Here is a 23245-nt window from a genome sequence, read left to right as displayed (position 1 = left end):
CCAGTTATTTTCAGATGGGGGTGGGGTAAAGAGGGATATTTACAGTACATGGATGCTGCATCAGGGGACCACTCAGGGAACACAGACACACATAATAAATCATTGTCCATGCACACACAAACACATAACTCAAAACACAGTTACATAAGCCCTTGTACACAAGGGCAACACAACAGTTTTACTATATTTGTGAGCACGTCTGCTTCATTAGTGTACATTTATTTAATTTGTTTTAGCAAACACTAAGTCAATTAAACCTACTGTGATCCCTAGCCTAAAACTCTTAAACTCGCCTGTAAATAAATAAATATTCTCGTCTTTCGTGATGCATGACAGATGAGGAAATTAATTTGCAAGCACACAACACCTGCAGTGCACGAAAAACAAAGCCCTCAAAATTAAGCGTGATTAGAACCTGATGTCATATGGCGTTTAATCTCACATTCTATTCAATTTATCTCTCGCGTTTTATCTCGTTTGCCTTCGAGAAAGAAAGCAGCATCATCCTGAGCTGGCATGAATAGGAGCAGAGAACTAAAGAGAATGAGAGGGTGGCAGGTGGGAAAGAAAACAGAAGATGAGGTGTGTGTGCGGGATGAAGATAAAAAGAAGAGGAAAGAACGGTGTGAAAAGGCTAAAGTGGGGCAAAGAACAGGGAGGGCAGCGACAAAACAGGTCAAAGGGGAGAAAGAAGTGAAGTTACCAGGGGGAGAAAGCGACAGACCAAAACAGAAAGAGAGAGTAAGGCGATAGTAGACTGCGTTCAAACAGAAAAGCAGAGATATAAATAAAGTGACTGATAGAAGCAAGAGTGTGTGTGCGAGCGTGTTTGTTTATGTCCTGGCTCGACCCCTGGGAGCAGACACTTCTGGGCTGCCAAAGTTTCTCTGGGTCTACCACCAGGCCAGAGTCAATGCAGACACACACACACACACACACACACACACACACACAAACCAGGGCATGGCATGGGATTAGCCACCAGCAAAGTGACAGGAATAGGCAAATAGACATAGAGGATGAAAGAGAGAGAATGTGTAGGAATTAATAACAGAGTGACAGTATTTGAGAAGTGAGAATTGCAGTAGGTATAGGAAAAAAGGTTGATGTTGAATCAGAGAAAGGCAGCAAGAGGGAGAGACTGAGAGAGAGAGAGAGAGAGAGAGAGAGAGAGAGAGAGAGAGAAAGAGAGAGAGTGGAGGGAGGATCACTGGGCATTGCAAGCATGCAGGGATCAGTAGCAACAGAATGAAACGGCGAGAGAGATAGAGAGCGGTAAAGAGTCGGAGGAGAGCGCTACTGAGGACTAAAGGACTATCAGAGATGAGAGAGAGACACAGAGAACAAGCATGCGGACTAAAGGGGAGGAAAAGAAAAGGTAAATGACTGAGAAAGCAATGAAAGACCGTTGTTAGGAAAGATAACAGTGTGTACACTAAGTGTGTGTATGTGAAAGCATACAAGCAAGCCTGAAATGTTTTCTTCCTGGTAAAGATGCTCTATTATGACGCTCTGAGGAATCTCTCCAGTCTCGTACAAAGCAGCTCATTCAATATGTATGACACTGGAGCGGATTTGGATGGAGGTACTGGTGATTGTATGAAAGCAAGCCACAGTGAGCCAACTGGAATAATGGACAAAATTCTTAGGTCTAACCTCTGGAACCCAAAAACAAACAAAAAATAAACACAATATCTGGCTTTACAGTATTTGGGCATCTTGTTTCCTACAGATTCGGTAGCTTTACCAAAAGTGTGTACATCTCTACTTCAGGAAGGCTGTTTTTGCAACTGTACGTGTGTGTATTTCTGTTTAAAGTAGTGTGATCACAGCATTGCAGTGTGGATAAATTGTGTGTGTGTGTGTGTGTGTGTGTGTGTGTGTGTGTGTGTGTGTGTGTGTTTGCGTGGCAGGTGAGTAATCCTATCCATCTGTCACAGTAGGATTTGCTGCATATGATTACGTTTGTGTACAGTATATGTGTGCTGTGCTTACTTTGTGTTTCACCATGCAACATTATTTACAACTCTTGCTTTTTACAAGGATTATAAATGCTTGTCAATTTACAGTACGTACGTGCGTGTGTGTCTGTATCTGTTGCCCGGTTTTTAAAAGCCTCTAAACCAATGGTCAGCTAGTGTAGCTGTAATATGGGATTATATTGCCATAACCCTTCTCTTATACACTAATGCTGTCCCTGTGCATCTGTGTTTGTGTTCATGTGTGTGCGTGTGTGTGTGTGTGTGTGTGTGTGTGTGAGAGAGAGAGTGATCAAAATGGACATATGTGAGCTGTGTACTATTATATCACAACATCAGTCCGTTAAGAATACTTTAAAATGACAGTTTGTGCATATGCATGTGTGCGTGCGCTTGTCTTTCATTGACACATTAAGCCAAAAACAGAGTAAGGAAATACTCTATGCATCAGAATATTGCTAAGTGCATTTCTCTGTTTTCATCCTTGGATGAAAGAATGATGCATAGCCAACATATGCTGGCAGGAATTTGATTCAGTACTAATCAAATCTCTAAATATTTCAATTTTCTCAAGATTGTGCATTAGATTTTGTTATTACTTTAATGTTTTCTTTTTCAATATTTAGGAGTGTTGTCGACTGAGAGAAACAAACCAAAACATGAATTCTTTTGGCAACATTTCAAAACGTGTAAAGTTTGCTTAAAAGTTGTTTACATATCTAGATTACTGCATATATTGGAAACAACTGCAGCACAGAAATAGATAATTTGAAGGGGTATAATGCAAATTACAGACTAGGGAAACCTAATCAATATGTCATGACATTATACTGCATTGACTTTAATTACACCCCATTTCTCCTGAGAATGACAGATGATGGGGAGAAAGAGAGCTAAAGGTTAAAGGGAGATTGACAGCGAGTCAAAACAAAATATATCTACTTCCATACGCATAAATGTGTGTGTGTTTGTGTGTCACTGACACTCTGCTAACCAGACAGACTGTGAACAGGTGATGAGAAAGAGACCAGATGCGGTGAAAGCAAAGAGGACTAGAAAGTCAGAAGGGCAGGAAGATGGATGAGGGAGAGGAAGGGAGGGCAGCGGGGGCAAGAGGATGGAGAGATGAGAGGAGGAGCGATAGATTGGGGGTTAATGATGGAGAGATTGGATGGGACATGTGGACAGGATGAGTGATATGGCAGAGAAGAGAAAGATGAGGTGATAGAAGAGGATAGAGAAAAGAGAGAACAATGAGAGGATGAGGGCAGGTGAAAAGTAGGGATAAAAAGATGAGGTGACAGGAAGAGAAGGATAAAAGTGAGAGAGCGCTGTGCAGTTTGAGCAAAAATGCAAAACAGACTATATCACACTATTAGCCATGCTGACAAGATGTGTGTGAGTGGTTGTGCATCTGCAGCATCTCCTCTGACTGAGCCACTTTGTTTTTCCTTTGTTGGTGTAGAGGATCTAGTTTATCACTGTATCATATTTATCTCAGATTATTAAATATGTGTTGGCAAAGTTTCTCTGCTCTGCTGCTCAACCAACACACATTCCTCTAGCTAACAACAAAACAAATGAATTAAGCCGGCAGATGAAATTGTCAATAATGTGCTCTTTGTCTATATTTCACCCCTTTTCTTGTTACAGGTACCTAACTGGTTATAAATAAGCCAACACTATAAAACCGAACAGAATTCAATTTTTTTTTCTCTGAGGGCCCCTCTGACTGGAACAGGATATCACTTTGAATTATGTCCTATTTTTGCCTTCATAAACAAGTAAAAGGGGCTAAAATGGATTCAAACTTATAAGAAAGTTGGATTTGTGGAAAAGGAGCCTCAGACAGGTTCAAACACATCCTCAGATCAGATAATTAATTCATGTGTGGAAGTGCAAATAAACATGGAAGTTATTAGTTAGTTTTTAGTTACTTTTACATTTATATTCTGATCTCAAATGATCACTGAATGGCATCCACTAAAACTTGCAGGTACGACTTTTAACGTCTACTGATGTTCATGCATGCAAAACTGAAAAGACTCAAACCCTTTAAAATGACTTCAAATTAATATCAGTGTCATTATCTGAGGGTTCCTCAGAGCGAAGGCTGACAAGTTCAGGCTAGTCTGCCTCACAGGTCTAATGAAGAATTAAGTAATCTCTGGCTAAATTCATTTTCTGCCTTTGTATAATTCCTGCATTAGTGATTAAAACATGCACCCACACACACACACTTACACACAAAGTACATTCACTCAGAAGAGTGTGTCCAGGGGCAAGGACTGACAGTGTTGGATCGCAGCTTATAGCATCGAGGGTTCCTAGACACATGAAGGCAAAACTCATAATCCTGATCCTCAATCTTGTTTGGAAAACAAAGTTAAATTCTCATAGGCATAATAAAGATGGTGGGCCAGATTGGAGAGTAAATCTATCATGAACACATAGTACACAGCGTGCGGTAGAGTAGTGGCTCCCAATGTGGGTGCCCTGAGGACAGGCCGAGGGTGCCACAAGATTTATCATATCCTTTTAAATTTTTAATGAAGCTTCAACACTTTCAAAACGGCTAATGACTTGATAACTCAGGGTTGTCATAGTAACAACACTCAAGAGCTTAACAGATTTGAAAAAATAGTGACAGTCGGAGCAAGCAATGGGATTTGACACGGTGAACTAATCTAAAAACAAAATGCTGATACACCTCAGTCCTCGACACAGTCTGAGACCACCAACAAGACTAAAATCAGACTAAACAAACAGGTTCTGGCTGCTCTGAAAGATTGAATGTCTGACTGTCAGTGGAGTCAAGACCTGCAGCTTGTGCTCTCTCTCTCTCCACACATAACAGCAGGCTCAGACGTACCATTAAAATGCCTGCAACCTTTTTTGTTTTATTTTGTTTATTTGCCCTTAGATATAAGCTCATTTTAAGTTAGAAATTTTTTTTTTTTTTTAAAACTGTAAAAACCGAGAAGCATCTTTGTATTCATGTTATATTGGGGGTTGGGTGGCCATGACAAAGAAATTGCAATTATCTAAAAAGAAAAGTTTGGGAACCACTGATGTAGAGCACTAGAAGTTTATATTATTCTATTTCTCATCAAATAATGCTATGTGAGTGTGTGTAGGAAACTTACATTAAGTTCTCAAGTTGCAAGTTTCTCGGACAGAAACAGTTTCCATTGTTTGCGCTAGTCGCCTTGCTTGAAGAGACACTTGAGTCCCTTAATATCAGCGAGGCGCACACACAATCTGCCCCAAACAATGCTTCAATAAGAAACCAAACTTGGATTATGCAGGGTTGGCTGAGATACTTGGCTTTGTAAAATGAACATTAGCCTTTGTGGCTTTTGGCTTTTCAGTTGAATTGCTGATTAAAGTGCACTGTCCCTGAAAAATACAGTTGAACCCAATTAAAATGCAACAGACAACAAAACAGACTGCAGAGAGAGAGCTGAGCAAGTTTCCTGGTTGTTTTGATGATCCTTCCCTCTGTCTAAGATGCAGGGATATACGTTAGGCGTGCCATGACACTTAAGAAAAGATGAAACCAGTGACCAATGAAGGAGACAAAAGAAACATTGCTTAACAGTGCATACATACTGTATATCTGCAATGCAGCATGCACATATAGGACATCTGCTGATATACACTATTAATTTACAAGCATAAATTAAACTAATAGCAGTATTTGTTACTGCTGACAGACAACTCTCTTTTCTCAGTCCGCTTGCTGCACTTTTTTACACACACACGTACCTTAATATCACATTAGAGGTGAAAAGCAAGCAGCCATACATTTCTAAAGAGCTGAGAAAGGATTCCCAGTCATTCTGCTAAGTTTCTTTTGAAGCAGAGAAGTCGTACTTGTAATGAGCTGTTCAGTCCAACTGACCTGTCTGACAGCTCTTCTGCTGATCACACCGGCACTCTTTTTCAACCAGAGGGCACGTCTTAATAATCTAACAGCTCACAGTCTTATTTAGCAGATCATCGTGGCTACCTGTGCTGACATCACTCCAACTTCTTCCTACAATGATTCATTGAAAATTGCCTGTGCAAGCTGTCTTGACATTATCTTTTTGTGCCATGATTTATATTTATGGAAATGGGAAATATATATTTTTTACTGTGAAACATTGCAAGAACTCTTGCATACTTATTCAGATAAATGTGTGGAGTGCCCTGAAGAGCAGGGCCTGTTCTTCTTCTTTGACATTAGTGTCCCTGACAGAATTAAGTGTTAAATGTACATTGTAAAGTTTCAAAGGCTTGTATAAGCAAAGCAAGATAAAACAAAGTTCACCAATATATCAAAATCAAATGCTAAAGTTTCTTTTGTTGCTTTGAGCCCAGACATCAGAGGAAAAAACTGACTACACTACCCAAGATGCATTGTGTGCTATGTCTCAAAGGGCCAAAGAAGTGCTGCGTTTGTGCTGTTATGGCAGTGAGTGGCCCAGAGACAGTGAGCGGGAAAAGCAATGTGATTACAGAGCAGTAAAGCGAGTCTCAGTCTCCATAAAACACACACACACAGGCCGTCAATCGGCAGTTGACAAATGAGACTCACCTTGAAACGACAGGGGACTCGATTCACTGGAGCATTCACTGCTCTGTTACTACTGCAATGGCGTGGGTTCACACTCATTCACACAGACACACACACACACACACACACACACACCAAACAATATAACAAATAACTCACTGAGTTATAGACAAATCTTGAACAGCTCAAATTCACCAACTGGTAAATTAAACTTGTTGCATGTAGAAACAGATTTTATAAAAAGCTGTACCCTGTCTAGAGGGTGTGTGTGTGTGTGTGTGTGTGTGTGTGTGTGTGTGTGGTGACAGATGCTCAAGCAGTGCATATTGATTATTGGTGAGCAGTGTGCTTCCCAGATCGTCCTCTTCTTTAATGTCCGTCTCTTCACGCATCTCTCTCTGCCATGCTTCTGTCTTTATTCTTCAGCCAACTCTATCAAACACTTTTGGAGAAAATGGGCCTTTGCATCTCTTCCTCTCACACACACACACACACACACACACACCACTTTCATCTGGTCCGTGATCCTTCTTCTTCATCTGTTCTCCCCCCCTTAACACTCCACCACCTTTCTACACCTCCCTGAGCTGCTGTCTCCCCTGTTCTCTTTTGTCACCTCCCCTTCATCCCCCAGTCAACAGTCACCTCCCCATCTCCTCCCCGCTCATTTTGCTCAGCCAGAAGTGTGATGTGGGCGAGAGACTAAGATTAAATATAGAGACAGAGGGAAGGGAGAGAGAAACACAGAAAATCAAAGACAGCATGACTGAGATGGAAAAGGGGGCGGTATAAGTGGAAAAGTGCGACAACAAACAAGGGTAACGATGAAAAACGAAGGCGATGAGAGGAGAGTGGTAACCAATAAGACGTACAAAGAGAGAGAGAGCTAGAGATTGTTAGAAAGATGAAGATAGGCAGGGGTGTGAATCAGTAAAAGTGACTTCTGAGGATATGGTGCCACTTTCTGCCTGACAGCCTGCAGGTCAGGGGTGAAGAGTGAGACTTGAGATGGTAGGCACGCACTAGAGCCCGACGATAAAGGATTATTAAGGCCGATATCGATAAGAATATTTGGTGATTTAAAAATCCGATAAATCGGCCAATATATATTTTTAAAAAATAATCCAGAAACGCGTAACAAAACATTAGTTATGACATAAGTTATTTGTAGTTATTTATGAGTCCTCACTAAAATAATATGAATAATAATAATGTAATGCAGTTTACAAATAAACTTGTTTGTTTTATTGTCACAACAGAACAGAGGAACATCAAAATATATTAAAGTTCTGATAAATAAAATGTATAAAAATACAAACTTGAAGTGAAACTTAAAGGGTTAAACACGAGTTGCCAACAGGGACGTTGTAGAGCGCCCTCTGATGGACAAACTATGCCACGCCAACACTCATAACATGGTTGGAGGATGTTCCGTCCGTTTTTATTTTATTTTTTAAATATTCATTTATCGGCCATTATAAATGCCGATACCGATAGTTTGGAAAATGCCTAATATCGGCTGATAATATTGGCCCACCGATATATCGGTCGAGCTCTAGCACGCACACAAACATGCACTCTCACACAAACATAGACCGTGAGAGCAAGGAAGGAGAGAGAGGGAGAGAGAGAGAGAGAGAGAGAGAGAGAGTTTGTTGCAGCAGGTGCTCTGGTGTGGCTGCTGGTGGAAAAACAAATGCTTGGAAATAAGCTGCACACATACACACTCAGACATATGCACGCACATCTTCAGTCCTCACTGTCTCCGTTGCACACACAAACACTGGCTTGCTCTCTCATTCTTGCTCTCCCTCTCTCGGTTTTTCTCAGGAAAAATGTCATCATCATCTGCAATTTCTTTTTGCAAACAACACATCTTAGTCCATTTGTTATCCACATGGTGGCTACAGCCTGCTTTGCAAATAGATTTCACACGTATGCGTACACTCACATGCACACACTCGCGCGCACACACACACACACACACACACACACACACCCCAAAAACAAAACAAAAACAACACAACCTGGAAGGATGGAAGGGTGTGTGAACTCTGGGTCACGACCGTTGCCACAGTTACCATTGTAATAAACAGGCTGGACTGTTACTTATGTGTGACTCTATGCTAGCTCTCAGGCAATTCCGCAGTCCTTGAACCAAACACACTGTCAAGATATTCATATAAATAGCAGTGATATGTCACTGAAGTAGAAAAAACCTTAGATTTCGAAGCTCTGCCGGCTGTCAGTGAAGCTCTCGATCACAATTGTGTCCCAAGAATGGCTTTGTCATGGGCACTAACGGCACAGTACTGTGTGACACTGACTGTTGTTGTCTCAGCTAACGTGTAGAAATTTCATTAACTAGGCATACAGACTGAAAACAGTCTAAACTGTTCCTAATTGCGGCCCATGTGCAGGCCCACCAGCATAATAAACCGTATTCACTCAGTTTTAATATTTAATAATATTAAATGAAAATGGAAATTCCAAAGAGACTGACAACATTAATTACACTTGACGTCAGGAAAAAAAGGAATGAAAGGGCTAAAATGCCCATTTCTATTTCTATACACTCATGCTCTCAAAACAGCATGTGACATCAGGCTTCATAATGAGTGGATATAGGTCACACAGAGCACTGCTTTGAGTGAATGTGTGCATAACTCTAATCCTGAATACATATGAACTATTAGTGCAGCAGTTAGACTCTTTCCAGTCAGTATAAGTCGACTAGTGAGAACATATTTTTAACTGCTACAGGGCCACAGGCAGATTTATGAAACTTCTGGAAACCTTGAGAATGAATCTGATGTCCGGCTTTGCTTTTGAAACAAGCCTCCTAATAAAAAAAAAAAATATATATATATATATATATATATAATATCATGGGTTCTTAAACTAATAGGTATGTGCTATGATGTTGCACTAGCTGGCTTAAAAAAATAATCTCTTTCTCTCTCTCTCTCTGTGTGTGTGTGTGTGTGTGTGTGTGTGTGTGTGTGTGTGTGTGTGTGTGTGTGTGTGTGTGTGTGTGTGTGTGTGTGTGTGTGTGTGTGTGTGTGTGTGTGTGTGTGCGCGTGCGTGCATCACATACCGACTGCAACGAAACAACTTCAATGTAATGACGATAGGAGAAAAAGAAAACAAAATATTGATAGAGACATTAAGATGATATCAATCTGCTGACTGATGCCTAATTTCATGCGCAAATTATCTTTCGTGAAGTATTCAGGAATCGACAGCATACTGGCTTCCCGAGTTGGTCTGATTTCAATGTAGTTGGATAGAAGAAATTTGCTGAAATGTCTGCCCTGGATCTACCACGTCTAAAATGTATTGATGCTTGTATTTTGTGCAGATACACTTTGAAGTCTAACAACAGTTACAGTTTAAGTGTTATAAACCACAGCACTGCCAATTACCCTGAGTGTGTGATTCCATTACATGACTGCTCATTTCTGACCTGACAAATATGGCTTCAGCCCATTTCTAATGCTTTTAAATACAGTATAAATTGCATATGTATGTTTAACTAACCTCCATTTACTCTCTTATCTATCTTTGATGTATCCGGCCAATATGTGCTGCTGCAATGGCCCAATTGTCCTTGTGAGAAAAAAAATCGGACATACTGCCCCAATTTTATCAGCTAATCATAGTGTCATAGTGCAACATTAAAGCTGCAGTAGGTAGAAAGCAAAAAGCTCTCTCTGTCGCTCCCATCTCTGTCTGCATGTGCAGAACAGCCAGAACGCTCTCAACAGATACAGAGCTAAGAGGACGTGCAAAAGAATAGTTTTCTCTCAGACCACTGAATTACATTATGCTCCCAACGGCGACAGAAATATACTGCCTACCACAGCTTTAAAGTATTCTAAGTTGATTCTCAGGTGATTTTAAGTGATAAAGGTCAAATATCTAATTTTGCTCCCTCCCAAATAATCCAAACATTTTCACCAAGCATAAAAACCAAATAAGGATTTTATTATAAGCTAGCTATGTATTCAAATTAATTTTGGTGCCTAACAAACAATTAAACAGGAAGTAGACATATCAACACTGACTTTAGGCAACATGCCTGTCTACCTCCCTAAAAGAGGAAGATGGGCAGAAACAATGTTGCAGAACATTATGGTGAACTCAGGCAGATTTCCAAACTGCTTCCATGAGAGATGTCGAGGCATGATGCATCATCAGTTTACATACCACTGCAAGAGGCAAACATAACCTCACTTGAAATGTGTTACGCTAGGTCATCACATGATGAAAGACTATAACATATGTATAGTCCTATATTTATATGATTTATTAACATACAGAGGTGTGTGTTCAACTTTATTGACATATAAATGGGAATGGCAGTAGCTCAGTCCGTAGGGAGTTGGGTTGGGAACCGGAGGGTCACTTGTTCAAGTCCCTGTATGGACTGAAGTACAGAGTGTGAACTGGTAGCTCACCTCCTGTGCACTGCCCTTGAGCAAGGCACAGAATTTAATTTAATTAATAATTTAATAAAACGTATAAATAAATAAGTTATTATTAAGATATCTCTGGTCTTTACTGTTCTCTCAAGAGAAACAGCTTGATGAGATATAGAGTTGTGCCTCTGTAGCTTGTAGCTCTGGTTGATAGAGTTCCATCGATCTGGTCAGTGTCTGCATTCAGTCAAGGTTGAATCTTTTATATGGAGCTTTACATTCCTAATGTCTGTGTCTTCTTGCCAATCTGATCATTTATTCCCTGTCTTTCTCTTCTGTCGTTTCTCTCATTGCCTCTCTTTTTTTTGTTCTCTCTCTCTCTCTCTCTCTCTCCAGAACAAACCCGCAATATCCAGAGAATCCATCCAACTCTTCATCTGCAGGCCATTGGTTAGAGACAGAGAAAAGCATTGACAGTGATGTCCAATCAGAAGTAGCTAATCTAGTAAGGAGGTCATTAATGTAAGGACATTGAGGGTTTAAAGCCTTATTGGATATTGGATTCCTGTCTCCAGCTTTCACATACAAACTCTCTCACACTGCCTCACAAACACAAAACAAAAGCTGGAAACATTCCCGCTTTTTATTGGATATAATCCTGCTGACGTTGGCTGATGTCAATGCTGCCCTCCATCCCGTTCAGCTCCTCAGGGGGCTGAGCCAACCTGCAGAGGAGTATGGGCAGGAGGGTGGCTGACCCAACTAATCCGGTGCCTGCGCTGGGGGTTCCCCTGGCAGGGGGGCGATGGGGGCCGCTGTGCAGTGTTGGGGTGCAAACATCTCCCGGACTGCGAACTCTCCCCTGCATCAAACGACACGGCAGCCAACCAACCAACACACATCGGCCACTCACCATGCCAACAGACAAAGCAACAGTGGAGACAGGCGGAGTTATCAGAAGTGACAGCAACAGTCTGCCAGTGTCCAAGGAGACATCTCAGAACAAGATCAACAGCCTGACACAGGACGACATGGGGTCACAGGGGTCAGGCAGCGGAGTTTACTGCCAGATCAAAACTACACGGACAAACCCCAAGGACACAAGAGATAAAAGGACAGCTCGGTATACAAATGGCAGTGTGGTAGCCTCTGATGTGGTGGGAGGGGTTTGCACTGAGGCCACAGAAGGTAAGGAGCCGGCCCAAGAGAGGAGGAGGGTGCAGTCTCTACGTGGGGATGGCCATCGCTCGGTATTAAAGACGGGGAGCGTTTGTACCAGTGTACACGCCACCCCACCGCGGCCCTGTCGAGTGATGGCGACTTCCTCACCCAGCCTTTGTGGGACATGTGGGAGGAGACGATCACAGATTACACCGTGTACAGGCGCATGTCGCAGGAAGGCTGTCAATCACATAACAGCCAGCCAGACTTTACCTAATCCGCCTCGGAAACCGTCTGTGGCTCCCAAGCAGTCAAGAAAAGAATCCGCTCTGGACTCTCAGCCTTGCACAAAAAACACAGACACAGCAAACACCTCCATGCACACATCAGTACAGACTTCTCAAATACCACAGCTGTCACACACTATGCCAAAAACACACAGCTCGCATTCCAACCCCACATCACACACCCTGAACAAAACAAAAGAGTCAAAGCAGCGGACAAGGCCACATTCTGCAGATTTTACTCATTGTAAGGACTCAGCTACGCAAACGACAGACACACATATGCACAACAATACTGACAGGACCACAACTACCACACATACACAACGACCACACACACCATCTGCAGAAGCAACAGAGACCCATCCGACTGACAAACACAAGTATGACTTGGCTAAAATCCAGCACACTGATGAACACACACACCAACACACATTAGTCCATATTACTTCTAAACATTCAGCTCCTTCCCTTCACAGTGACTTAAAATCTACCAACACCCCACCTCTCCCACCAAAAAACTCTCCTAAACCCACTCGTTCCAAACCGGCCACACCTGTAGCGCAAACCAAAAACACAGACAAGACCACAAACATTCCCAAACAAACATCCTCAGAACGGGTCAAACTCAAGGACTATGTAAAACAGAAGAGCAAATCATTTGACGACCACACTCTGCCTTGTAAGACTCATATGAAAGCACAATGTAATGGGGCTCCAGGGGGGTTGTTGGGTGCACCCGCAGGGAACGCACCACACGGGCTGGAGAGGCAGTTGCAAAGTGTGGAGGAGAACCTACAGTCCAATCAGGAGAAGATCAAGGTGCTTCTCAACGTCATTCAAGACCTGGAGAAGAGCAAGGCCCTCAGCGAAGGGTGAGAGAAGGGACTTAACAGGGGAAAGAAATTGAAAGAGAGAAGGGGAGATAGAGGGGATGTAAGGATATAAGAAGAGGAAAAGAAGAAATGTAGGATGTTGTATGAAATGAGACAAAACAAGAATGTTAGACACCAAGACAGCATGAGGATAAGGATGAAAACAGAGATAAGAGATGCAGAAAAAACATGAAGAAGAGGTAGAGATATTTATTGCAATTAAGTATGTAAGTGTGAGAGAGTGAGAAAGACAAAGATTAGAAGAGGAGAGAGCGGCAAGGGAGTTCACAAGACTGAGAAGAGAGTATATTTGAGATTTGAAAGCAATATACAGCGACAGGCTTTCAAGTCTGTGTAATAGATTTTAAATGTCAGGTCAGTGGAGAATCGCTGTTGTGTGTGTGTGTGTGTGTGTGTGTGTGTGTGTGTGTGTGAGAGAGATCCAATCCTGCAGTGACTTACGATACCTGCCAGCCTGCAGTCAATACTAGCAGACCCTTCCTCTGTCCCTTAATCTTATATACCTTATAGGGTCTGTATTCCCCACGGTAACCTTAAGAGACATTTCATTGGCCACCGAAGCAAACTAAACAATTCTTTCTCTCTTCTGCTAATTATTTTGTATTCTTAAATGCTCCTCTCCTGCTCCACATCCTTTGTTTCTCTCCTCTTCATAAATCCCAATTGGCTTTCTGTACTCACTTCATTTCAATCAACACCATCCCCCTTTTCTCCGAGGCTCCTTAACCCGCTTCAAGCTATTCATCCCTTTCTCCACTTTCTCCCTCACACCTCTCTTTTCTCCATTCTTAATTAATATGTTGCCCTATCACCATTTTTCGATCTTTCCTGTCTTTCTGCCCTGACAACTTGTCCATCACTCTCGCCTGCTGTCATGTGTCAGCTGTCACTCCGTTTTGTTTCTCTATCCATCCCCATTCTTTGCCTCCTTATCCTGCTTATCATTACCTTTACTTTCAGTAATTCTTCTTCTGTAGGTTATATATATATATATATATATATATATATATATATATATATATATATATATATATATATATATATATATATATATATATATTAGTCTTACTCCCACCCTAACTTTCAACCCCTTTCTACCCTAATACATTGGTTCTTCTCATCCTCCCAAACAACCTAAAACCAATTCCTTACCTGTTTGCATCATGTCTATAATGATCTTTCTTTTTCCACCTAAACTTCCTCTTTACAGCTGTACATGTTTTTATTCTTTACTTGTGTTCCTTCCCTTGTGTTCAGGGTTAACATATGTCTCTATATCCAAACTAATCCCCATCAGATTACCTTTGAGAAATGCAATTAATGTTTAAGCTGCACAATGAGGCTCCTAAACTTAGTGTACACGCTGTCCTGCCCTGTATAAGCAGGGGCACTGGACTGGGAGGAAAAAGGGGACTGAGTACCAGGGCCCTCATGTGAAGAGGGCCCAAAAAGATGCTAGAATGAATAGCTGTGGATGTGGGCAGGGCCCATAGAAAATGCCTTTCTACAGGGCCCAGAATTGTGTGCTACGCCCCTGTGTTTCAGTGACTATATAAGAGTAAATATTCATATTCCTCAGTGTTTGTGTGTGTGTGTTTGCTTATGCCTCATGCTAAGTGTGTGAGAAATAGAGTACAAAGGGGTGAAAAGGCAGACAAAGGAGAAAGGGTGAGACAGAAAGACAGAGCAATTGAGAGAAAGAGAGAGAACCAGCGAGTAAGTAAGAGGGTCCACATGTAGCTGACGCTGTGCCAGAAATGAAAGCACTTTAACTGGGCCGCTGTGATAAAAGTGTCAGCTGAGCTATGAGGTTGTCGCTGTGCTTAGCTCCTTGTTTTCTTTTCTCTCCCGAAGCAAATACGTGTCTTCTCTTGCTGTTGCTGTCTTTGATAAAGTCTGGTAGGGGAGAAAAAATGATGCCAGGCACAAGGTCTCGTTCTCCATGTAATTAAAATGTCTATTTTATCAACATAAATCAGCTACGCCCTCATCTACACAGTTCAGTGAAGGGGCAGCCAAAATATCTTGGCAAAATAAAGCATTTTAATTAAATGGCAGTCAGCATGAGTTTGTCAGATCTTTTAATCTGACTTTAGTTTCCAACAAGTCTTTTGCTCTGCAGTCTTCTTCAACCTTCATAACATGGTTTGCATGTGTATTCATTATTATTTTGTAATGTACACCAACTTTCAGCACATTTTCTAGAATGAAAGACAATTAGGTGATTTTCACTTAATGCTGTGCTTTTGATATTGGTGTCTGGCTCCTAACCAAATTTACCTACAGTGACTGCACACAATGCTTGGTGGTTATTTTCACCTGCCTGGAATAACAAGCAGGCAACCCACCAGGACAATTCAGGAGATGTGCTGAATACTCCTGTTGGGGTACAGCACATGCACTAAACATCACAAGCTAATTTGTGAACTCTGACAACCCCAAGAGAACAAACCTGATGTTGCTGCATAGTGTGTGTGTGTAGGTGGAGAGAGCAATACAAATTGGGACACCAGCAGTCAAGAGAGCGAGACTCTTTCCAGTAAAAAAAAAAGAGAAAGGTCTGTGTAAGTGACAAATTTGCTATTTATACCATCTTCCTCTGCTGTTGAACATCAGTGTACAGTGGTAAGTATAGAAAGACTTTCAGTGGCAGATACCAAAACCTAATATTTAGGCTCAATAGCTGTTTATCAAGCAATTCTTTTTCAAAGATGCTCTATGACTGAAATAACAACACCATATCAGTAGTATGGTAGGTGCCATCTTAAAGGTGCAGCAGGTAAGACTTATAAAACTAACTTTCTGTCATATTTGCTGAAACTGACCCTATGTTCCAGTAGAACTAAATGAAGGAGGTACTTTAAAAATAAAAAAGCCAGCTCCTCTGGCACCACCTACAGCCTGTTGTGCGATTTGCAAAAATCCACCGCTCCCTGTTCAGATGCACCAATCGGGGCCGGGGGGGTGTCTAACTGCATGTCAATCAATGCTCATGCACACACATTCATTCTCCCTTGTGGGGGGAGGAGCTTAGGAGACCGTTTTGGGCTTTACCTGAAAGGGGGGGAGGGACTGAGAAGTTGTCGATGTTCACATTTTTTGGCTGTCCTGGATCTTCACAATCCTACCTACAGCACCTTTAATGCACAAGTATGTTCACTTTAATTCCTTCTGCGTGTGCATGTGCATGTGTGCGTGTGCGTGAGTGACTGTTTTGCATCTGTTCTTTCTGCAGTCGGAGCTCATACAGAACTGGTCAGGACATTAACAACTGCCCCACCTGCCAAAAGACAGCCTGCATCATCTACAGGTAACCTGATCAAGACAATGAGCTTACTGCATTACATAACCCAACAATGACAACTCATTCTTTGCTTCAGTGTAATAGACAGCACTGAAACGTCTTATAGAAAATGTGTGCCTTTTGCAACCTTGAAAATGTTCCATTTCACATTGTTTTTCTTACAGCTTTTCCACATTTTATCACTGATTCAGCAAATCTTTCCTTTTTGTTATTTTTTGTGTAATTTTTCATCAGCCTTTCTTCCTGGTATCCTGCTGTCTTTGCCCTTTCCTCCCACTGTGATAATTGTACAATATATCCGTATTATATGAAAAATGCAAGACAATGATCGATCCCCCTCATCAATATTAATATGAATATGTGTTGTATTCCAGATATTAGACGAGGATGGTCTTTCCAGGAAAGTTATTTACTTCAGATAAAATAACAAAACATAATAACATAACATAAAATAATTTTCTGTGCAAACAAGCAAATTAATTTAGCACCTAAATGATGCGTCTCTTCTGTTCCAGTCGTCCCTCTTGCTTGTGACCTAAATAAGTAATCGCATTCTTAGATCCTTTGCAACTTACAGAGCTGCACCCTCACAATCTGATTCCACACACTGTAGTTTAATCCTCCCATCACCTCCACCCCATTCTTATTCTCATCTTTTCATTATGTAAATCATTCAATCTTTTCATCCCATGCCTGCTCAAACCCTCTTTCTTTCATCTCTAACTTTCAATCAAACTGGTTTCCTCTGTACATCCTTGCCTCATTCCATCTGTCATATGCCAACGCTATAATCACCTGTGCCCCACTCCCACCCAACCTCCAAGACTCTGCTCTTCTTGTGTGCACTGCTCACACAAGCTAGAAATGTGGGTTGTTTCACATATACAGATTCCTGGAGAACACAGAAACATATTTACTTGCTGGAACTGAAATAATCTGGCATTAAAACGTAGTCTAAAACTTTTAGTCTAAAACTTTTGTGCATGCATGTATCAGACCAAAGCTATGCTTAAAGCTAATTCAGCTTGTTTACAATTATGTGTCTATAAATCTCCCTTGCAGGTCACAAGGGATAAAGACATATTTTAGAGGGCCTTTATCTCGCCAGTTCTCTCTAATTCTCAAATACATTCCCCTCCCAGCAGCCCACATCTGCATCCCTCCTGCATTTTCACTTTCTGTGTTGTTTAATCTCTCCATCTCTTCACACACTTCTCCAACTCCTTCTTCCTCTTCATACCATTCTCTCCTTCCCTTGATCTTAATTAACACAGCAATATCCTTTGCCAAGTAAGTTGTAATGAACTCCAAGGGGAAACATACTCATACATATATCCATACAGATGTACACAGATGGCAATGAACACAAATCTTCGCTCACTTTACAGTCATATGCAAGCACATATGCACAAAGATGAAAGCCCTACAGTACAACTTGCATTACACAACCATTCACAACAGCAGACCTACTCTATCTGTAAAGTGTCCTGAGATAACTCTTGTTATGATTTGATACTATAAATAAAATTGAATTGAACACAATTGCTCACAAAAAAGATTTTTATTCTTCAATTAGTCTGCTCTTCCATATGATGGAACTGCATTTTAAATAAGCAACAAAACACAGAGGAAAATTTTTTATAAAATAAATCAGAAGCTCTGAATATTCTGTATAGATTAGCAGTGTAAGAAATTGGACTTGACAAAATAATGTCTACAGCACATAAAGTGCTATTATTTTATATTTACTACTATTATTTTATTTCCCAAATAAACATACTCTTTAATCTAGGTGTAAACATGCAGTGCAAAGACACCTTTAACAGTAACACAAAATATGAGGGATTTTTAAGGGCCCGGGGCCACCTTGATCTCAAGAGCGTACTAATTAGAGTAATCTGTACATAATGATGCTTCAAATGAAGTTCCCTTCTTTGGTCCTTCTCCTCTGAACTAAAAACAAACAACTTTCGTAAATGTACTGGTAATACTTGATTTGCCCTGTACACTAGGGAGTAATTTCCACTGGGGACAGGGGGGTACCTACTTTTTTGACCCCTACTTTTCAAAATCCCGTTTGTGACCCCCTCCCCCTCCACTTTCAAATTGTGGACATTTTTGACTCTATAAAATGATTCTCTAAAGTCTTGAAAGTAAGGTTTATCACTATTCTTTTTGGCAAAGTTTATCATCATGATCAACTTATTTCCTGGATTTTGTATCATTTTATAGAGTAACATACATATTAATGTATGTAGAAATGATGGAAATGGAATTCAAATCGGGATTTGTTTTTGGCGGAGGACCCCCAGACCCCCTGTTTTATCCCCCCCCACAAACACACACACACACACACTTCTCAAACCAAAGTTTTAATAATCCTGACTTTATAAATAGTCTGTTGGTGTTTTGTCTTGAATCCACTTTATAATGAATAATAATTAGAATAATTCTTACTGCTCATTTCTATAACATAAACAATGGCTTTATGTTGCTAATGTACGTATTGCCCACATAGTTAAAATCCCTCTTTTCTCTGTTCTAAGTTTCAGAGATTTTCTTTTCTGCTCCACTTTCCCTTTGTTTTTCTTGCACACATGCAAATATAATCATACATGCTAATTAATCCAACAAAAAAGGGAATTAGCTTTTATTGGACACACATTTCATATGCATACTTGCGCACACACACACACTCATACATACCGACAAAGAAAGTCACGCTTTGTGAAAGATGTTAACTTCGACAAATATGCAGAATCTGCTTCATCATCTTTTTTCTTCTCAACTATCCGTATGAATTTCTTACGAAAAATTACACACATTATATATGCAGAAAACATTTTCAGTGGCCCATTGTGACAAACACATACAAACGTCAGAAGCTCCATTTGTTTGATTGGACAGCCTGATCAAACCCTCAGAGAGGATTCTGGGTAAAGAGGATGGAGATAGGGAAAGAGAGATACACAAGCGTGGGACTGAAACATCCATCCTAATAAATTGTGGGGGAAAAAGTGATTTTTATGTGGGCTGGCTGCCTAAAGATGTTTTGCCATTGTCAGTCCTAATTAATTTGTATGATGAAAGACAAGGAGAGAGGAACTTTTGACAGCCCCTCCCAAAGTTCAAACAGCTCAAACACACACGGAGCAGACACATTTACACACCGAACCCTAAAAAGTATTCTTCTACTCATACATACAGCTGAGGAGTAAGAGATATAAAACAAGACATAAACCACATCCATTCATGCAAAACCTAAACTTTAACCCTTTCCACTACATGACTAACCGTCACCCGCACTTAAGCAATCGGTGAAGGTTTAAAAATGTAACAGGTTCTCACAAGGATGGAAGCAACAAGAACACACAGTCACGCACACGCTGAAGTTGACAGCTTGCAGCCCGAATTAAAAGCAGCAGCTTTTCCCACTGCGCTGTAATCACATGAACAATAGTGAGAAAGATATAGGGTAGATATGGGTAGAGAGAGATAGTTAGAGAGGATTGGAAGAGGGGGAGGTTGAAACATAGTGAAGTGTGTGGGTAAAGAGAGAACCGAGAAAGAAAAGGCCTCCACTCTAAAACAAGAGAGTATAAATTGAGTGACTGTGGGACAGGTGCACCACTTTATCTTTTCTTATATATATATATATATATATATATATATATATATATATATATATATATATATATATATATATATATATATATATATATATATATATATACACACACATATATATATATATGTTGTGTGAAAAAAGAACAATATGGCTTTTGTGTGTGAGTGTGTGTGTGTGTTTGTGTGTAGTCATAGTACATCTCCTTTATCATTTATTCATGGCAGCCATCTCCCTTCCTCTGTGCCCACCAGAGCTTTTACTTCCTTCTCTATTCTGTCGTTGACTCACTCCCTCCATCCCTTCGCTCTTTCTGCTCTCCTCCTTTCCTCCTCTCTGGTGGGGCACTCATCCTCTCCTCCTTTACCTCTCTCTGTCTTTTTGTTTCCATCCTTTATGACCTCTCTGCCCTGTTTTATTAAAGCTAGCCTTCCTTTTATTTACCCATCCCTACATTCAGTCAGCTTCTTTCCTCTCTCATTCCATAAGTCCCTGACTGTGTAGTCTCTCTCTCCCCCCCCCCTCACTCAGTTGTGGGCTTGTTGTGGAAGATGCACACGTTGGGTGTCAGGGGAGTACATATGTGTTTGTACAGTATGTGTGTGTGAGTGTTTGTGTGTTGGGATGTTGGAACACTAGAGGATGGGAGGATGGGTAGTTGTCTCTGCTCTCCTTGCCTCATTATGTGGCTCATTAACTCCAGATGCCGGGCCCTATGCAGCTCCACCCCTATAATCCAACTCAACACACACACACACACACAGTTATCAGAAGGAGAGAAAAACTCAAAGTCTACTACACTATGACGCGCAGCGGTGGACACTTCACAGAGATGGTGAGAAAGAGAGAGTTGGGGAATTACAGAAGCATATAACAAGAAAGCCAAGAGGGTCTGCCTTGAACACATCAGAAGAGCGAAAAAAAGTTCCTCCCTGGCTCCTTCCTTTAGCTCTTCCATTTTGCAAATGCCCCTCTCCTTTTCTCTCCTCTTCTCTTTCCTGCTTGCTTTTTTATTCTCCTCCCACTCCTCTCGTATCACCAGCCTATGATCTATTGGTGCATGAAGCGCAGAAGAATACTATAGACGTGAGTTGAGGCCTGTGTGTGTCTGTGTGTGCGTGCGTGCGTGCATGCGTGCGTGCTGAAGGTGCATATATCTGAGTTAAGAATACAACATGATTTTAATACTCCATATAAAAGTGCATTATGCGTAAGTACAACCTCTCTTTAGGGTGTTGTCAGCAGTTTGCGATTTTAATGTCACTAAAACGTCTTCACTCACATTTTTCTCAATCCCTCTCTTTCTAATCTCTCTTTCTGCACAGTAGACAACCACCTGTCGTCACATCCCTCTGCTCATCCTCTCTCTCTCTACACCCCAACATTTAATTTTTTCTGTGAAAAATGAGCCATATAAATAAATTTAACTTGATTCGACACTACCCCAACCTCTAAATTGTGCTCCCGCTGCCGCTCCCTCACCCCTGTCAGCTCCCTCTAAAACTGCTTTCTCTTATCTCCTCGCCAGTGTGGAGCATGATTTCCGACAGCAGGAGGGACGCTTCCAGGGTGTTATGGAGGCCCTGGAGGGGGAGTATGATGTGCCTGCACCCACTCTGACCAAGCCCACACCAGCCCCTTCCTCCTCCAGCCGTCCCAGCACCAAGGCCCGTGTCAAGAAACTCAGCAAAAAGTGTTTCTGGTGGCTTTAAGATTTGGAAAAACCTCAAGGACCCTTCCGGCCGACATGGCATATGGGTGATGATTGTGTTTCAGGAGACCACAGGCCCCAACGCTGTGGAATAAAGCATCTTTCCCATGGGTGTGTGGTGTGGGTGTGTTGTGTTTTTAAGTGTCATTAAAATTAGTGGTGGCATTTTCCAAGCTGCATCCATGTAAATGGCACTTTTTCCACAGTACTACTCAGTACTGAGACAGATATCAAGAACAGGATCACCATGACATTCTTTCTGTGGGAAACCAGACTTCAGCGGCTAATTTGTGATTAACTTTTGACTCAAAGTGGGGATAACGTTGTCCCATAATATTTCGGTAGCAGAGAGATGAAGCACTGACACTTTCAATGACAGGCAGGCGTTTTGTTTGTCACTTGGCTGAGTGGCTGTCTAGACAGATGGACAGATGTATGAACGGATTTATACCAAGATGGATTCACGCTACAGCTGGTAATGAATCCTCACAAAAACTTTGGCTAAATCACAGCCATAAGCAAGGGAATCGGAACGCTAAGCAATTTAACGACTAATCGGAATACTGTGTCTTTGGCTGGCATGACAGCCAAAATTTGAATGTAGCAACAGCTGAAAAGCTATAAGAGGATACTGTATGAGTGGGAAAGAAGCTGATGAGCTCTCTGAAAGACAAAGAGACAGCTCAAAGGATGGATATCAGGGTTTTGGAGAGCACAGTGGAGATTGTGTTAAGAATACATTAAGAGACAATGTGATAGGCAACTGATCACAGACTGACAGGTTGTGTCAGATGATTAAAAAATTCTGTCAGCGTTGTCTGACAGAGTGATTGATTCTCTCCTTTATTACCATCCAAAATGGAAGTGTTTTGATGTAAGCTCAATCTTGTTTCAAGGATTTTCAGACAAACACACGCACACACACACACACACCTATGCATATAAATACATGCACAAAAGGCATACACTTACAGGCGCTAACAACCACATGCACACACACATGCAGTATATACCCACTGTAACACAATCAAGTACTCAACAAACACACACACACACACACACACACACACACACACACATGAAATGTGAACCACTGCAAACTAGGGGTAGACCAGTTATTACTGCAGTTATCTGCTGGCCTGTATTCATGTTTCAAAGAGTTATCAATACTTGCAAAGTCTGAGCTAATAAGTCACCTATAAATTCTGTATGAATTACTGTGAAACTAACTGTGTATGTCTGGAGTTTATCTAAAGTTCACATTGCAGAACTTCTGCAGGGGGATGCTCTGTTGTCGTGGAAC

The 23245-nt window shown here is 41.2% G+C and overlaps 2 protein-coding genes across 2 annotated transcripts in view; one reads left to right on the top strand and one right to left on the bottom strand.

Moving 5' to 3' along the window:
• Positions 1–23245, bottom strand: part of dock2 (dedicator of cytokinesis 2) — a 103038-nt gene that overhangs the window by 27759 nt on the left and 52034 nt on the right. The gene's annotated exons all lie outside the window — the stretch shown is intronic.
• insyn2b (inhibitory synaptic factor family member 2B) lies at positions 1253–23001 on the top strand. Its single transcript, XM_078260611.1, has 4 exons — positions 1253–1378; positions 11358–13281; positions 16538–16612; positions 21760–23001. The coding sequence occupies exons 2-4, from the start codon at positions 11699–11701 to the stop codon at positions 21941–21943; spliced, it is 1842 nt and encodes a 613-aa protein (XP_078116737.1). The 5' UTR covers positions 1253–1378; positions 11358–11698; the 3' UTR covers positions 21944–23001.

The sequence above is a fragment of the Sander vitreus genome, chromosome 10 (genome assembly GCF_031162955.1).
Source record: "Sander vitreus isolate 19-12246 chromosome 10, sanVit1, whole genome shotgun sequence".
Lineage (NCBI taxonomy): Eukaryota > Metazoa > Chordata > Actinopteri > Perciformes > Percidae > Sander > Sander vitreus.
Note: the sequence above shows the minus strand (reverse complement) of the source record. Positions and strands in the feature narration are given on the sequence as shown.

Excerpts from the sequence above, each read along its gene's own strand:
- insyn2b (XM_078260611.1), top strand. The coding sequence starts at position 11,699 with ATGGGCAGGAGGGTGGCTGACCCAACTAATCCGGTGCCTGCGCTGGGG. Across the intron at positions 13,282-16,537 it reads AGCAAGGCCCTCAGCGAAGG|TCGGAGCTCATACAGAACTG; the intron begins GTGAGAGAAGGG and ends TTCTTTCTGCAG. Across the intron at positions 16,613-21,759 it reads ACAGCCTGCATCATCTACAG|TGTGGAGCATGATTTCCGAC; the intron begins GTAACCTGATCA and ends TCTCCTCGCCAG.